This window comes from Ursus americanus, chromosome 9, assembly GCF_024610735.1.
Source record: "Ursus americanus isolate L20-20 chromosome 9, mUrsAme1.1.p, whole genome shotgun sequence".
NCBI lineage: Eukaryota > Metazoa > Chordata > Mammalia > Carnivora > Ursidae > Ursus > Ursus americanus.
In genome coordinates this window covers 9,091,801-9,110,096 of record NC_142135.1, presented here as the reverse complement: position 1 = coordinate 9,110,096, position 18,296 = coordinate 9,091,801, and the positions used below count along the sequence as shown (strand labels likewise).

Sequence of the window (18,296 nt, the reverse complement as noted above, 5' to 3'; positions counted from 1 at the left end):
GGAGTCAGGTAATCCTGCTATGCAGTCAGCTTCACCGTTAGCTGGCCTCACTGCTCAAGTGAGGAAAGGATCTTCTGTTCAAAGTGTTCAGTATAGTCCTGCTGCATGGGAAGTGCAGTGGTGGCTGAGGGTGCCCACACCACTAAGAATAGTAATACTGATACTAGACTTCCAGGCAGTCTCCTTCCCTTTGCTCAAGTGTCTTGACTATGGTACATAGAACAAAATCCATTCTTTTTACAACCCCTGATTCTGGGGAAGATGAAGAGCACTAACATTTGTGAAGGTGTTCGAAAACTACGCAAATTTGAATTGCTGTCAACCTTAGCCATAACCTCGATAAGCAGCAAGACTACAGGATACTTTCCAAGTTACTTGTAATAGTGTAGATGTTAAGATGTAAAGTCGGTCATAACTAGCGAAGCTTCAAAAGTCATTTGTTTCTTTGTTTAGAGACAAATACTCTAATTCCATTTGTTTGGCCTTTCTTTCTTAATAGCTTATAATCACTCCCTTTAGCTCCTTTCTATCTGGAAAAATGACACAAACATAGGAAAATATATGCTGAGTATACTTCTGTGTATATTCTAGACTTATCAGATGTGGAATTCCTAGATGATTCTTCAACAGAGAGTTTGCTTCTCAGTGGGGATGAGTACAATCAGGACTTTGATTCAACCAATTTTGAGGAATCTCAGGATGAAGACGATGCTGTTAATGAGATTGTGCGGTGCGTTTGTGAACTGGATGAGGAGAACGGCTTCATGATCCAGGTAACCAGTCTTCCCTGTTGGAGCGAATAATTATTTCAGGTGCTCAGCAAGCACAACGGGGTTTCCATGTTCTTTCCTCACTCATGGTCCTATTGAAGGGCAGGTCTCTCGCTTATCACGTTTAAAATCCCAGTAGTGATGGGAAAATCTCTAATGAAGTGGACTGCTCTCTCACCTAAGGATCACCCTCCCTTTACGAGAGTATTCAGTTTGAGGTCTTCAAGCTGAAATTCCGGAAGCCATTCTTTGAAATCAGCAGGGTGGGTGAGCGTCCACATTGAAGGGTAGAGTGTAGCAGCCCTTTTCTTGCCTGGATCCCTGTTGCTTGTAGCCCTTCAACAGGCAGATTCGGAAATAAACGTTTCCACTACTGTCAAAAATTGTTGCAAGGATTAAGCATTACAAACTACCTCTCCCTGCAGAAAGGGGTATCTTTAAGAAAAAAGAAGCATTACCCGTGTTCTGTGATGACATTTGGAAGATTTGGAAATGTTAGTTACAGGAATGAAGAAAGAGTAATGTTTTTTCTCCCTCTTCAGAGGTTTTCTCAAATAAGGGAACTACAAATTTATAGGGTCACCACACAGGTAGTACTTTTAAGAAGTCACTGCTACAGGCACTCCTATGAACTTGTCTTTAAAAAAAAAAGAAGTCCACACTTTAATAAGGTATTTTAAGGATGTATTTGCCTAAAAGTTAGTGGGAAATAAGTGAGAGCAATAGTTTCGCGCGTGCGTGTGTGTGTGTGATTCATCTATCAAGGCACATTTTAGTTGCTGCAACAAGAGGAAGTTCTTGAAGTAGCCGACTTTCAAATATAAAATTCATCATATATCGGCCCTTGCATCATTGTGTGGAGTAAGAGTTGAGCTGTGGGCGCAGCCAGAGACGGGCCACGGCTAAGTGAAAGGAAGGGGATTTGTCTGTCTTTGTAGTGAGCAGACCAGTGATTGTAAGCGCTCCTGTGTTTTCTGGCAGTGTGAAGAGTGCCTCTGCTGGCAGCACAGCGTGTGCATGGGGCTGCTGGAGGAGAGCATCCCCGAGCAGTACATCTGCTACATCTGCAGGGACCCTCCCGGTAAGCCTCCTCCCCATGCCGGCGGCAGGGCGCCTCCAGATCTGGTTACCGGTTCCGTAGCGTACCCGCTGTACAAGATACTGTTACTTCTGCATCAGTTAAAGTCTGTTTCCATGTTGAAGTTTTAAAATATTTTTCATTGTTTGTTACAGTTTTATTTTCCATGTTAATTATCTAGACCAGAACATTAGCCTTGTTTCATTACCGTAACTACTACATTACTGGAAGGACAGAGTTACATACGTCTTTTTCCTGGAGAAGAAGTAGCCCTGTAGTGCGTCCCTGTGTATCGATTTCTAAATAGGTTTATATGGAACTGTATTCTGAATGTAACTCCTCGGGATGTGGTTTTAAGAAAGTTCCTGATTGCTGCATATCCAGCTCATTGTAGGTAGATGGAATCTCCGATGATCGCGGTCTGACCCTTTATTTTACCGATGAGACAACTGGGGCACAGAGAGTCGCATGCCTTGTGCACAAGGATAATACTAGACATGGCAGAACTGAGATGAAAACCTGTCCTTTTTGACTCCTTGTCCAGTGCCTTCCTCCCATGCCAGAGGCTCTGTGAATAGCAAGGTTTTGCATATTGCATACACTTTCAGCTGCCCAGGCAGAAAAAAACTAGATATCCAAAAAAAAAAAAAAAGTAACATTAGGAAGCAGGAGAATGATTCAGACCCATACGAATGTAGACATCTGTTTATTCATTCAGCAGCCTTTATTGGATGCCTATTTGCCAAATGCTGGTAAGAGGTAAGATGATTGATTGTAAGCGTGCCTTCCGCTGTCTCATAGTAGGGGTCACAGACACGTAAGCAACTCATTTAATAGACATAGTATTGACATTGAAGATGTAGGATTATACAGGACCCTGTAAGATCTTGAAGAGGAGTCCTTATTCACTTAAGTAGAACTCTGTATTTCATCCAGTTCAAAACAAATGTTAGAGTACCCCGTCTCGTTTCTGTCCAGCCCTCTCAGCCTTTCTACAGGACGGAGGACAGACACATCAAAAATGGAAAGCCTTACACTCCAGGTTCCTCCGCAGGTGTCCTCTGCCTCCGAGCACACCGTTCATGGAGTGTGTTCTCCGTAGTGGGCGGGAGGCCCTGGGGTCAGAGGAACTCTCACAATGCCAGCTCCTCAGAACTCTGTTTTGCTCTTCTTCTGAATTTATTCTTAGTACCAGAGCTTTTCTTGCTTACTGAGTAGTGTTAGTAAGATGGCAGTGGAAGGAAATCTTAAGTGGAATCCTTTGTCATTTTAATGTCTCCTTCCTCCCCAGGTCAGAGGTGGAGTGCAAAATACCGGTATGATAAGGACTGGTTGGATAATGGGAGAATGTGTGGGTTATCATTCTTAAAAGAAAATTACTCTCATCTCAATGCCAAAAAGATAGTTTCCACACACCACCTGCTTGCTGACGTCTATGGTGTCACGGAAGTCCTGCACGGGCTCCAGCTGAAGATCGGCATCCTGAAGTAAGTAGGCGCCGCGGGCACGGGTGGCCTGTGTTTGAGTTCCCAGTGATCGGGCGGCCTTTTGGAGGTTCACGTGAGCAGTTTGAAAGACGGAAGAGAGATTTGAATACATTTTATTTATTTATTTATTATTTATTTATTTATTTTTAATATTTTTTTATTATATTATGTTAGTCACCATACAGCACATCCCTGGTTTCTGATGTAAAGTTCGATGATTCATTAGTTGTGTGTAACACCCAGTGCGCCATGCAGTACGTGCCCTCCTTACTGCCCAATGAATACATTTTAACTTTTGAAAATAGACACGATTAATAAACATTTTGCTTCCTGCCTGTTGTGCTGGAATGAATAAGCGTGGTTGAAGGTCACTACCACCTCTGCTGTTCCAATCAGTGTTAGTCCCTGCCCGGCTGTGTTGTGTGCTTGACATATGCACAGAATTAAGTGCAGCTGCTTGGTGAACCCGGTATTTTGTGTCCTGCTTCAAGAATGGTGTCAAGATGAAGTAGATTTAAGAGTGTATTTTTTAATTACCTAAAGATGGACTTTGAAGGGAGCAGGTATATAATCCATGCCTCTGTTGTGCGCTGAACGGGTTTTAGTCACCCTAGACTCTTTTCCCTTCAAACAAACAAACAAACAAACAAACCCAAACCTGAGCCTCCCTAAGTAACATGTCCGTGTGTTCTTGAAGCCCTTGTTTTCAGTTCTTCCTAACTCCTGGTCAGAATTCTTCTTTTAAAAAAATATTTTATATAAAAACAGGATGATTCATTGGTTCTTCACAAGATTGTCTTCATTTTGACTCACTTGCCTGGGCCAGAAACTTGCCGTTTCCCCTCATTCTGTCCTCGTCCAAGTACCTTTCACCTCAGCCTGGTGTGCCAAGGGCACCTATCCACTGTAATTCCTTCACATTGTCCTGTGCGTTCCTGTCTCTCTTCTTCACACTGTCCCAGCCCAGGCTGTTCTTTTCACATGAACCATTGCCACACCTTTTTAGTTCTCTGCGGCTCTGGTCTTACACTCTTTGAGTTTATCCTTCTTACTGTTGCCAGTGTGATCTTAGTAAAAGATAAACAGGAGCTTGGGGCACCTGGGAAGCTCGGTTAAGTGTCTGCCTTTGGTTCGGGTCATGATCTTGGGGTCCTGGGATCAGTCCCCATGTCTGGCTCCCTTCTCCGCCGGGAGTCTGCTTCTCCCTCTCCCTCTGCCCCTCCCCCCTGCTTGTGTGCGTGCTCTCTCTCTCTCAAATAAATAAAATCTTTTTAAAAAGATAAATAGGAGTTTGTCTCTTTTTCAGCTTCATACCCCACGGTGTCTTCCTGGCTCTCCAGCACGTGCTCTGAGTCCTTCCCTGATATGTATCCTGTTGTTCTGTTGCCATGTCTTCCCTCTCCCCGTTGTTCTCTCCAAACATCACAACTCTACCAAACCATAATCCCTGAGTGAAGCCTGCTTTATCATAGTTACAAGCCTTTACTCACACTTAGAACAACCTTCTACCACTAGTCTTTTTGGCAGATGCCTTTTCACGATACCTGCCTGACCAGGGCTGATCACATACCCTTCTCGGCAGACTCCTTGCTTACTGATGTTGGCATTTCGGTGCACTTTGTTTTCTCATGTCCGTCTCCCCTAACTAAACCATGGATTCCTTTAAGGTACAGCTTTTGTCTTACTCATCATTTTGTTCCCAGTGCCTAGAGTAGGGATAAGTCCTTAGTGACTGTTCGATGTAATTTGCTTCTGTGGTATGTCATAAATCTGAATATGGATTTCTTCATAAAAAGGGCATGCAAATGCCAAAACTTGAGGGAAGAGCTAACTTATTAAAAAGAAAGTCTACTTCATGCCAAAAATTAGTGCTTTAATATGAGATTTCATTTAATCCTTAAAATAAGCCTAAGAAATAGGCCTCCTCTCATTTGACAGATGGATAGTCAAAGATGGAGGTACTTGTGCAAGCTCAGTGACAGAGCAGGACTCGGTCCATTGGACAGACTGCAAAACTAGCTTTCTGTTGTGCCTTTACTGTGAACGAATTTTAGTGTTTTCTGATATTAAATTATTAGAGGTCCAAAAGATAAAATGTATAATTTCAGAACAATACTTGGGAATTAGAAGAAAAGTAATTTGACCCTTGGGTGTTTATCTAACCTGGAAATAGTTAATTCATGAACATTATTGAGCTCTCTGAAAGGTTTATGCCTCCTGAGTATTTCCCTTTCTAATCAATGCTGATGAAAGAATTCCGGTTTCACTCACTGCAGAATGTTAATGACTACAATTAGCTGCAGTATCACACTCGCAGAGTTGGCGACGATGGCGATAGAAGGGCATTGTCCTAGGCTGTGGGTGGGGCGTAATCAGGGAGGCCTCTTTGGAGGCCGCTTGGACAGTACCTATCACATTTACAATGTGTACCCATTATCCAGCTCTGTGTCTGACTGAAATATCCCCACTTGTGTGCAGAGATCACACGCACACGCACACACGTCTATAGGTGGGAATGGGCTGGTGAGCCTGGACTGTGGAGCCTGAATACTGTTCGGCTACCAGAGTGAGAGTGAGGGAAGTGTCTGCGTACCGAGCGAGCAGGATGCCCATGTATGTTATCTATGAAGAAGGCAAACTGAGAGCCCCATTTGTATAAAAAGAGAAAGTATATGCTTATCCATTTAAAAAATAATTTTATATGTGTAGAAAATGCCTGAAAGATTATACCTCAGTTTTTTATGATTGCCATGGTAGGGAGGTTTTTACCTTGTATGCTTTATTGCCTGAATTTTTTGTCATTAGCAAGTATCACTTTTTAACTGAATGAAGATTTTAAAATACGCACATAGAGAAGTTTTTTGTGTTGTACAATCAGTAGGAAAGGAAGTGCATCTATCGAATGATGATGTGAACTATCAACATAATTACACTTATCATTGCCTTTTTTAAAGATTTTATTTATTTAACAGAGAGAGAGAGAGAGAGCAGGAGCTGGGGTGGGGGTTGCTGAGGGAGAGAGAAAAATAGACTCCCCTGCTGAGCAGGACCCTGACATCACGACCTGAGCTGAAGGCAGATGCTTGCCCCACTGAGCCACCCAGGGACCCCCATCATTGCTTTTCTACCCAAGTATTATTTCTATAAAATTGTGAGAATTCAAACTTTGGATTAAATTACCCTAAAGAATACCTCTGCTTTTGTCTTGAGCCCCTGCCCTCCTCCTAGCTTGGTTCCCTTGGTGAGTCTAGGTCTAGAGCAGAGAAGTGGGGACCAGTCTGTCTGAGTCAGCACGCTCACTGTACAAAAGCACGGACAACCAAGGGTTATCTGTATCATTTTACCTTCTGGAATTTATTATAGCACTAAACTTGTTTTTGTTTTTTGTTGTCCCCCCCCCCCCCCCGAACTGCTCTTTCTCCATCTTTGCTTTAAGGAATAAACATCATCCTGACCTTCATCTCTGGGCTTGTTCTGGGAAGCGAAAAGACCAAGATCAAGGAATTGCTGGGGTAGAGAAAAAAGTTACAGTGCAAGACACAGTTAACGTAGAGGAAAAGAAATACCACGTACAGAACCATAAAGAACCACCTCGTTTGCCCCTAAAAACGGAAGGAACTTACATAACAAGTGAGCACAGTTACCAAAAGCCACAAAATTTTGGTCAAGACTGCAAATCTCTCGCAGACCCTGGGAGTTCAGATGATGACGATGTTAGTAGTTTTGAAGAAGAACAAGAATTCCACACAAAAGATAAAAACCGTTCACAGTACTCAGTGAAAGAAGATGGAATGCCTGAAAAGGTATAACTAGTTCATTTGTTTTGGCTTGGAAAATCTGATAGGCCATAGGAAAATTTTATAAAATAAAACATGCTGAATTCCCAGTAAAATTATTCTTATATTCCCAAGTTCACAAATGTCTTGTTAGGGTAAAGACATTTTTTGCTTTCTCTATTAGAAAACACTGACCATTTGAACATTGAATTATCCCCTAGTTCAGAGTTGTAGTAATTTAGTAAACTTTTGCCCCATCAAAGTTTCAGTTTTATAAGCACACTTAGATACCTCAAAAAACCATAAGCCACGTTTTTTTTTTCCAAATGAAGATGTCCGTGTGTGAGAATGTGTAAGTGTGTGTGGGTATGTATATATTAATACAATGCGTGTTTCAGATAAAAGGTGGCATTCTGATCTTTCTTTTAAAAATTTTAGCATACTTGTTTATGCATATCAATTCCATTATGCGATACACTGAATTCTTACAGCTCTATGTACATTGACTTTCTACAAGTTTTTTTCCTGTTCATAGGGATTGTTTTAGAAATATTGTTTCTTCATTTTTCATGGATTTTCAACTAGCAATGCCGCTTCAAAATTAGCTGTTTATTTTTCTGGCCTGTTTTATCAAGAAATCACTATAAATAAATAAATTTGGGAAGCCTATAGTTCATGATATTTGCAGCAAATGATTTTGTCAAATTAATATCCCTTTAATGAAATGAATTCTTTCTGGTGAGTCTGAGTTCAGGTTTCTTGTGTATATTTTAAGCAGTTTGCACTTTTTAAGGTTTTAAGAGATTTTTATCTTTCTCTTGCCTCACTGATTTAACTGCCAGAGTTAATTACAGTCTGCAGTTAGACTTTAAACTGGCCTTTGTCAACTTCCGTAATTTTTCCGTCACTGCTTTCTGCCTTCACTCCACTTATGTCATTAGTTTAGATTCATTGAGGAACGGGTTGGTCCAAATGAGCTGGGCTTTCTCGTTACCAAGTATAATTAACAACTTATTTCTTTAGCATGTCTTGTTGAATGCTCCCCACCTTGTGGAGACCCATGCTACGCTTTGTGGAGAGACATGGCAAGCACATCTGCCCTTGTAAGGACCATCAGACATAATTTATGTGCTAGCATAAATAGTCAGATTGGAGTTCACTGATCATTGTGGTAATGAGGTATTTCGTGTATCTTTCCTGTTATGACATTACAGTTCTCCCAATTTTGTTTTTTTCCAATGGTTCTTTGGAGAAGAATCCAGCTGAGAGGAATACGGTATTTATTTATAATGATAAAAAGGGCAGTGAAGACCCAGGAGACTCACATCTTCAGTGGCAGCTCAATCTCCTTACCCACATAGAGAATGTGCAGAATGAAGTTACCAGCAGGATGGACCTAATAGAAAAAGAAGTTGATGGTAATTTTAAGAAAGAACTAAAGTACAGTGGCTACAGTATGTAAAATGTGTTTGTTGTTGTTATAAAGACATTATATGAAGTGTTTTAAATTACGGGATGAGAGCTGCAGGTGCTGTCCATACTGATAGAACATCTTGCTCCTTCACATCGCATTTAAACACAGCTGGTGTTTGGGGTCTTTTAGGCTGGAAACAATATGACTGGATAGTATGTCATTTTTTTTTAAAGGTGGATATTTATTAAATACTTCCCATCTGCCGGGTACAATATAGAGCAAATAAGGAATACGTATTAGTTTCATTGAACTGTGTTTTCTTTGGAAGTCAGTGTAAGGGGCATAAACATATTTAAAATATGGGGGAAGACATTTTGTATCTTTGCTCTCACTGTGGTCAGTAGGAAGTGAAATTAACAACAAGAAACTCCCCCCAAACTCAAGTAGGTCAACCTTTAGTTTGCACACACATTTTCAAATGGTTTCCTTTGGTATTTTTAATTTTATCACACAGGGGGGCTGAGGAAAGATTATTATCCCCATTTCATAGTTGAGAAAATAGAGTAAGATTACCTGATTCCTAATCCAGTGTGTTTTTTTTCCTAACCTCATACATAAGATTCCTTTTTTTTTTTTTTTTTAATTTCACCCCATAGTAAGTTAGAGCTCCTACTGCTTTGTTTTTCCCTGAGAAAAGAGGAAATGGAAACCCATTCCAAAAGCATCTTCTATTTGGTTTAAGCTAGTTTTTTGTTACTTTAATGTTTTGAGTAGATTTGAATGTTTGAGTAGAAATGCAATTTGACACTATCCCTTATTATTAATAAAAAGTGTGGAATAAGTAATTGCATTCTGCCTAGACTTCTAATATGCTTGCATTTTTTTTTAAGTAATGATAAAATAGTGGGACTGAAAAGAACACTGAGAAATTGCCACCTCCTTTCTTTTGTTAAAAAGAAGTTCCTGATTTAAAAAAAAAAAAAGGTTAGAATAGCTAAATTTCATTTAAAATGAAGTAGAGATGTTTTAAGTCTAAAGTAAGAGGCAGCCTCAGCAGGCACAGGAAGCTGTTTCCTATTCCAGAAGAGAGTAGATGGAGATACTCAAAATGAACTTACTTTAAGCCTATAAAGGGAACAATTACCTAAAATAAGAAAAGTTTAAAGCTCTTGTGGGATAAGATATAATATAAAGGATGCTAAAGCCACTCAGAAATGGCTTGAGTGTATCTGTGGCCTTCTAGAGAAAGGAACGTGAATTCTGCCTCCATCCTTTTCCAGCCTTCCAATTATACCATTTTGTGACTTCTTCCATTTGCCATTTAAATTTGTTTGTTCTGTTCTCTCTTTTAGTTCTGGAAAGCTGGCTTGATTTCACAGGGGAGTTGGAGCCACCTGACCCTCTCGCAAGACTGCCCCAACTTAAGCGCCATATCAAACAGCTCCTAATTGACATGGGCAAAGTACAACAAATAGCAACTCTTTGCTCTGTATGACAACAGTGAAAACCTAATGAAAAGAACGTGGGTCTCTTCAGTCGATAGTTTTTATTATCCACATGACTGCTAAGTGGATAGTTAAAAAGCGTAGTGATGTTTGGTCATTTACTGATTTGTGACATCAAAAGGATGGTGCCTTGGAAAGGAAAATGAAGAACAACCTTTATCAAGGAAGCTACTATTAGAAAAAGCTTATGAGCAAGCTACATGATAATGTGTCATATGCCAGGGATCAATGAAGTTGAATATAATTTATACCAAGGAAATCGAGCTGGCAGGATTTTTCAGTAGTTGCTTTACATGAAGCTTGAGATATGTGTAGAAAGAAATATGGTGTGTTCATATAATTTTTAGTAGAAAGATCCGTGTAATAAACCAGCATTTGGCCAAAAGCAAAACTGTAGAGGCAAGGAAATTCTGGAGAGGTCTATAAGGTTGCTATACGAACTGTCTTCTCTGCAGTTGATCCAGCTGCACTGAAGTTTAGAATATTTAAACTTTTATGGGATCATGAGCTGTTTCTTAGGTGATGAATGTCCTTAATCAGAAAACTGACAGTGGAGCCTCACTTCTGGGGAAAACAGTTGTGGAATTCTGACTTCATTATGATTATATATTTAAAAATGCCAAATAATTGGAATTTCTTGCAGGCATTATGCTCATTATAAACAGAATGGCTTGCAGAAGGGTCAGTGTGCCAAATGACGATGACACCGCTGGAGAGAGAATGTTAAATGTTGTGGGAGTTCCACTCCCAGGTCTTGCGTATGCCATCAGCCCATCAGAAACATAGATGTCATGTAGACTATATATGTCCTATATATAGTTGAATTCAGGACTCAGGCATCAGCGTACAGTTTGATCCTGAGTATGCTTGGTGTTTGCCTTCAGATAAAAATTGTAAATAACCTCAGCTGGGATGAGGAGTGACAAAAATATCAAAATAATTTGTGGCTGTGGATTTTTTAACTGCTGGTAGTGGAATACTGGAAAAGCTTCATTTCTGAAGATGAATTTTATTTTTAAAAAATACATGCGCACTCAAAACTTTTAGCTTTGATCACAAATGGACAAATTTCTGAAACCAAAGGCAACTAAGTTGCTGAGTTAGCTCTTGCTGGATTTCGGGCCCAGGTCCTCCTGTCTGCCAGTGCTCTTGTGAGTTGCGTGCCGGCTCCATGCTCCATACGCAGGTATGCGTAAGCGTGTGTGCTTGTTTGAAACAAACACTCAACGTACATATGTACATATCCTACACATATTTATATCTGCACATATCTAGTTTTATTACTATAGACTATAAGAGTTGGTGGTTAACATGAAATGTTACCTTTTAACAGACTGTTTTTAAAAATTAAAAATGTATGTACAGGTTTTGAAACTTTTTTAAAAAGGGGGAAAAGACTGTTCAGAGGAGGCTATTTGATGATATAACACTTGAATATTTTATGCCTCATTCTGTTTATCAGTTCTAGCGATCTGTGTAAATGCATTTTAGAACTGATACACAGTAAACTTGAATTTATCTTTGATAAGAATACATGCCACTGTACATTCAGATATTATTTAAATTTGCAAACACACTGTTCTATATGTAAGGTACTGTATGTAAAACTCTTTATTAAAACTATTCCACATATCCTAGAATTTCAGCTTGCCTTTTTGCGGCCTTATATTTTGATGTGAAGACGATTAAAAGAAAGTGCAGAACTGTCATTAGGAATTTGTATTGCCTTTTGACATTTTCCAACTTGACAAATGTGCCAAAGATCAACAGACATAAGATACAGTCCTGTGTACTTACTTGTTATATATTAACTTTATCAGAGATATTATTGGGAAATGAAAAGCTTTAGTAGAGGTGATTGGGATACTTGCTTAAATTTGTATATTAAAGTAAAAAAAAATAGTGCCTATATTCCATGTGTGGCGTAAACTTCCTAATGTCTGTATTATCTTTCATTTGTGTTAAAAATAATGGCTCTCATCTTGTCCCTGTTGTGGTTAAATTCCAGACATTGAATTTGTATCTTTTTTTTTTTTTTTCCAGAGTGGAGCAAATAGCATCCTTAACCTATGAATAGTGGAGTTGCCTAGATTCTTGTCACACACACGGAAGAGCCTTTGTACCTAGTACCGCTCATCTCTCAGTCCCTGGTGACCAGAGTTAGATTGATGTGCATTGTTCTTGTCGTACCTTTTAATCACATCAGTTTCTTTGTTAGTGGCCAGCAAATGAAAAGTTCCATTAAGACTTAGATTACTAAATTTTTGCTCTGCTTTTATGTCTATGAATTGAAAGTCTGAATTTTTTAATTTAGATTTTTAAAGTAAATCTATGTCAGATTACTTCTATGCACATATCCATTTAATTTAGAGTATATCAACACTTGGTTGATGTCTTAGTAACTAGTAAACTGAGCCTTTCCCTGGTTAAGAATGTGGATTGGTTTTTGAGAAGTAAGTCCACTGTGAGAGGTTTCGGACGAGATTTCTTTCCACTTAGTCTTATGAAACATATGTCTTTGAGTATAAGTAATAAACTAGAGAGGGTGTTTCTTGAAAAGATAACTTTTCATTGCTACCCAGAGAGAACCAAATGAGCACTGGGGAGGGAATCCTTGTACTGATAAATGTCGTTTGTACTTCCTCATACCTCTGTGTGGTCCTACTTACTGTTCTCAAACTTAAAGACAACACAGTCTTTCCTGAAAGGAAATCAGTCATTCTCATAATTTCCTAGCACTCTTCTTATTTTCACTGACTTACTTCCTCTCACATATTCCACATGTTTGAAACAAAGCACCCCATTTCCCCTCCAGGCAACTGGACCTTCACCTTCACTCGCTGATGTGACATTACTCTGAGAGCCCCAGCTTGACACTCACTGTCTGCCCGTATCCATCCCACCACCACCTGTGCTGGCGGCTCGAAACAGATGCTCTTTGCCTCCTTTGCCATTTCTAGTTTTTTATCACATCACGTTGTGGAGGTGTTAATATTGGCCTCCTGAAATTGTAACTTTGCCTTCGTTGTAGATCATGAGAATAGTCACTTCCAGGCTAGAGGATTCATACTTCCTGAGTGCCTGCTTTGTGCCAGCGTTGGACATTACCTGCAGAATCTCGTTTAATGCTTGGTGTAAATAGTTGGTCAAACAAGATCATTTTCAAGATGGGGAAGCTGAAGTGTAGAGACGTTTAGAAACATGTCCTCAGTAAGACTTAAGTGACAGGTTCAAGATGCAAGCCCTGTGCTGTTCAAGCTCATGGTCTTCTCCTAACAGAGCTGCGTTTCAACTGATTTTGTCAGTTCAGTTGTCTTCTCTGAAACTGCTAGTGACTCCCTATTTCAAATCAGTTCTGTGTCATCCAGACCTCAAGTTCATTTAAGTACAGCCTCACCGCTAGGTAGGCTGTGCTTGTTTCCATGTCTTGCCTCCTTAACATTTCCCTCTTCTGGAAGATTCTCCTTTGTTTGCCTCTACAGACCTGGGCAGTTACTCAAGCTTCAGTTGCTCTTCCTTATCCAAGGCCTCCTCTCGTACCCTGCGTGGTGCGTGCTGCGGGGGAGCGGCACCAGTGAGCGCCGCGCCTGGCTCTTGGTGGGGCAGGCGTGAGCTGTGCAGTTGCGCTGCTCACGTGTTCAGTCTGGCAGTTTATTAGCAGGGATCTCTCTGAGCTTGGGTTTCCTTATCTATCGAATAGGTATCTATCGATACCTAGGAGAACTGTGTTGAGAGTTAAATGAAGCAAATAAAGCACCTAGAAGCTCTTGTTAAATGGTGAAGTTGAAAATTAAATGCCATAGTCGCATTGAGTGTCATCCTTGTGTCAGCCATCAGGTTATGTGGCTGGATATAGAACTACTCAGGTCATAGTCTACAGGCTAATAGAAACGTAAAAAATCTATTTCTCAGAGATGGGTGATATCAGAGAGTACAAGGAGCCAGAGAGGCAAAAGAATAGAGATTGCTAGGTGGAATGGTTTGGTGGAACTGGAATATGTACATTAACTAAAAAATGGTCTTCGAATGTTTTTTGACCTCTGTATAGGAATTTTGGAAACCTATAATCTCCAGGTACCTGTATCGTTGGGTACCCCTACAAGTGGATCTGAAGACAAAACTTAAGTATTGTGTTTAAGAGGTCAGCCGAGGAAGCTGGAGTGATGAAGACAGAAGAGTGTGGGGGATGGGAGGAAAGAGCCAATATTGGTACGCACAATTGAGGACACTGCTGTCGGCAGTGGAGCTTTGATTCTGCCATTGGAAACTATTCATCATAAATTTAAACGCTTGCAAAGGGTGTGATTTCCAGTTTGTAAATATTGGCATATTAAAATCAACCTCCTATTTTTAAATGTATGTAATAGAATCAATCGTTTTGCTACTTACCAACATCTATTTTCAAGATACACGAGTAAGCTCTTTCTTGACATTGGGAACTCTTACATGTTTTTAATTTTCTTTTTTGCCTTTCCATTTCACCTCCCAATGGAATGTTGCCTGCCTTTATACTTACAGGTCTTTATCATCCTGCCTTTTGTCCACAAAAAAATTAAATCGTAAATTACAATTAAATGTATTTATAGGCTTCTTACTAGAATATCAAAATACATGTAGCAAACACTAATATTAGTGAATAGAAAATGGGAAAATCTACAATTAGAATTCAGGATTTCAACCCTCCTTTAATTGGTAGAACAAATAGAAAAGACATAGGACACAAACAAACGTGAACACTCAGTTTGACCTAATTGACACACAACATTCCACCCAACATGAGAACAGAAATTTCCTTTTCAGGTGCATATGGACTACTCGGAAAGATGGACAGTATACTAGGCTATAAAACAGGTCTCATTACATTCGAAATAATTGAAATAATATATTCTCTGATGACAGTGGAATTAAACTGGAAATCCATATTGGTTATCTGGAAATCACCCCCCCCAAATGATTGGAAATTATCAATATATTTGTAAATAACCATGAGTCAAAGAGAAAAGTTACAAGTAAAATCAGAAGACGTTTTTAAATGAATGAAAATAAACACAACATGCTAACATTTGTGGGCTGCAGCTGAAGCAATATTAGAGGGAAATTTATAGATTGAAATGCTTGTATTAGGTGCACAGATTGTAACTAATTGTGATCATTTCACAATATATACAAATATCAAATTATGTATATCTACAACTAATATTTGTCAATTATACCTCAATTTAAAAAACTGGAAATTAAGAATGGTACAAAATCATTGATCTAAGATTTAAAAACTAGAAAAACAAGCATATTAAACTAAAATAGAAAAGGAAGGAAATATGTGCTGAAATCAATGACCTACTAAAGGCGCAAACAATAGGGAAACCATATAAACCAAAATTCTCTGAGCAAACCAATGAAATTGGTTAACTCCTACATAGACTGTTCAAAAATTAGACTGGAAAAGGGAAATTACTGTGTGTCCAACAAACAATTTTTAAAAATATTGTGAAAAATTATATGCCCATAAATTAGACAGCTTACATGAAGTGGAAGAATTCCTCAAAAGACAAATTACCAAAAGTGACTCAAAAAGAAATTAAATCAAATTTGTAATTAAAAATGTTCCCTGAATGTGAATTCTATGAAACATTTAAGGAAGAAATCTCAATATTGCACCAGCACTGAGAGAAAATGGAGAAGAAAAGAGCACTTAACTTTTGGAGACCCAACTTTGACCTCATACCAGACCAGGAAAAGACACCATAAGGAAAGGACATTACAGACCAATACATGGTCCTCTTGAATAGACACAGAAGTCTGCAACAAAATATTAGCAATGTGAATCTGGTGATCCATTGTAAGGGTAATATGTTTAGATCAAGTTGAGTGTTCCACAGGAATACGAATTTGGTTTAATATTAAAAAATCAATGTAATATGTCATCAAAATAAAAATATGTCCATCTCAATGAGAAAAAGCATTTTGTAAGTTTCAGAATTTATTCATGATTAAAACCTCAGAAAAGGAACGGACAGACATTTGCATTACTGTAAAAGGCATCAACTGAGGAACTTACCTTAATGTTGTAATGATAAATGAATACTTTCCTCCCTAAGATAAGAAGGCCAGAATGTCCACTCTTACCACTTCTATCCAACACTGTTCTTGAGGTCCTGCTAGTGCAATATGTCACTGAGCAATAAGGGAAGAAAAATAAAAGGCATACTACTTGGAAGAAAGAAACATTTCCAAGTGACATGTATATGAAAAAGTCTAAGGAATCTACCAAAATGCTACCAGAACTAATATTTCTAAGCATTAGCAACAAACTATTGGAAATTGGATTTTTAAAAAAAAAAATACCATTTTCATCAGCATCAAAAATGTGAATACTTAGGGGTAAATCTGAAAACATATATGCAGAGCTTGTACACAGAAAAGTACAAAACGATGCCTAGAATAAAGATGAGATAACGAATAGAAAAATACACCAAGATCCTGGATTGGGAGATGCAATATCGTTCAGTGTGAGTTTTCTCAGAACGGACCAGTAGATCTAATGCAATTCCAAGTAAAATCCCCACAGACTTTTTGAAACAGCAATTAGCAAGATGATTCTAGAACTTAAAATTCACAGGGAAATTCAAAGGACCTAGCATAGCCTAAGCAAATTTGGAAAAAAAAAAAAAAACAAAGAAGCACAATTTCTGATTAGGGGGTTTATTATAAAGCTACAGTCATTGAGATGGTGTAGAGATGGCAAAGAGAGATACAGATTGATGGTACAGAACAGAGAATCCAGAAATAGACCTAAGAAGTTATGGGCAGTTGAATGGATGAGAGCATTTGGTGTTGCCAGTGTTTGGTATTTTAGCCATTCTAAGTGGTGGACAGTGCTCTCTCGTTTTAATTTGCATGTAGGTGTCCAACTGCTCCAGCACCATTTGTTGAAAATATTATTTTCCCTTGAATTACCTAGCTGTCTTTGACAAAAATCAATTGACCATAATCATGGACATTTATACCTGTACTCTATACTCTGGGAAGAGATCTGTGTATCTTCAAGCAACATCAAACGGTCTTGATGACTACAACTTCATAGGAAGGTTTGGAATCAGGCAGTGCAATTCCTCTAATTGTGTTCTTTCTTAACTGTTCTTGACATTCCTGGGTTTGTTGATTCTTGATAAAAATTTTAGGATCAGGTTTTCAACTTTTAAAAACATGCCGGGAGTTTGACAGGCATTGCACCGAATCTGCAGATCAATTACTGTCTTAACAATTTAGTCTTTTGATCCAAGAGCATGGTGTGTTCCTCCTTTGGTTCAGGATTTCTGTACTGTTTTCTCAACGATGTTTTGTAGTTTTCAGTGTGTAGATTTTGTACTTTTTGTTGAATTTATTTCTAAATATTTAATTCTTAATATTGTAAATGGAATTTTTTTCAATTTCATTTTCAGATATTTAATTACTAGTATATAAATAAAATTGATTTTTTAGTATCTTCGTGACATTGTTCAACGCACTTATTTGTCCTAGAATTTTGTATATTCCTTAATATTTTCTGAGGAGGAGACTAAGGAGACTTTATAGGTACATGGAATGTAAGATCCTGCATTGGATCCTGGAACAAAAAAAGGATATTTATGAAAAGCTGGTGAAATACACCGAAGTCTGTAGTTAGTGTAGTATATCGATGGCAGTTTCTTGGTTTGGTAATTGCAATATGATTGTGTAAGATGTTACGTTCAGTGAAATTGATTAAAGAGGGAACTGTACCACTATTTCAAACTCTGGATCAGTTGAAAAATTATTTCAAAATAAAAAAAAAAAACCACGTTAAGACACAAAGAATGAAACTTAATGCAAACTATCGACTTAATGTATAAATATTGCTCCAATAATTGTAACAAATGCACCACAGTAATGCAAGATGTTAGTAACAGGGGAACCTGTATGAAGGAAGGCATATGGGAACTTTGTGCTCAGTTTTTATGTAAATCTAAAATTGTAAGGCCTGTTATAATTTTAAAAAGTTGACGAGAAAAGAATGTGAGAAGATAATTATAATACGCTATCTTTGTAGTTTGAGAAAGAAAAGAATTCAGTGAAATTGTTAGACCCACAGGCAATTTAAAGTTCCATCCTTGAAATACTCTGTCTCTAGGAGTCAGGCTTGCCCAGGAAATCAAGGAGGAAATGCAGTCATTAAAAAAGTATGCTTCGATCAAATCAGCACAGGAGCGTTGGGGGATTGAAAACAAACTTTAGAAGATAGTAGAAC

At 38.6% G+C, this 18,296-nt stretch overlaps 1 protein-coding gene across 11 annotated transcripts in view; it reads left to right on the top strand.

The window, feature by feature from the left end:
- Positions 1 to 16,710, top strand: part of PHF20L1 (PHD finger protein 20 like 1) — an 84,115-nt gene extending 67,405 nt beyond the window's left edge. For 6 of the 11 annotated variants that reach the window (XM_087864602.1, XM_087864609.1, XM_087864606.1 and 3 more), the window contains 6 exons: positions 592 to 773; positions 1,752 to 1,851; positions 3,140 to 3,335; positions 6,772 to 7,138; positions 8,364 to 8,529; positions 9,878 to 16,710. In XM_087864602.1, coding sequence (XP_087720728.1) covers positions 592 to 773; positions 1,752 to 1,851; positions 3,140 to 3,335; positions 6,772 to 7,138; positions 8,364 to 8,529; positions 9,878 to 10,020 — 1,154 coding nt within the window. In that variant the 3' untranslated portion in view covers positions 10,021 to 16,710. The remainder of the gene's footprint in view (positions 1 to 591; positions 774 to 1,751; positions 1,852 to 3,139; positions 3,336 to 6,771; positions 7,139 to 8,363; positions 8,530 to 9,877) is intronic. The other 5 variants (XM_045812243.2, XM_087864605.1, XM_087864610.1 and 2 more) reach the window with 1 other exon arrangement.
- The last annotated feature ends 1,586 nt before the right edge of the window (positions 16,711 to 18,296 follow it).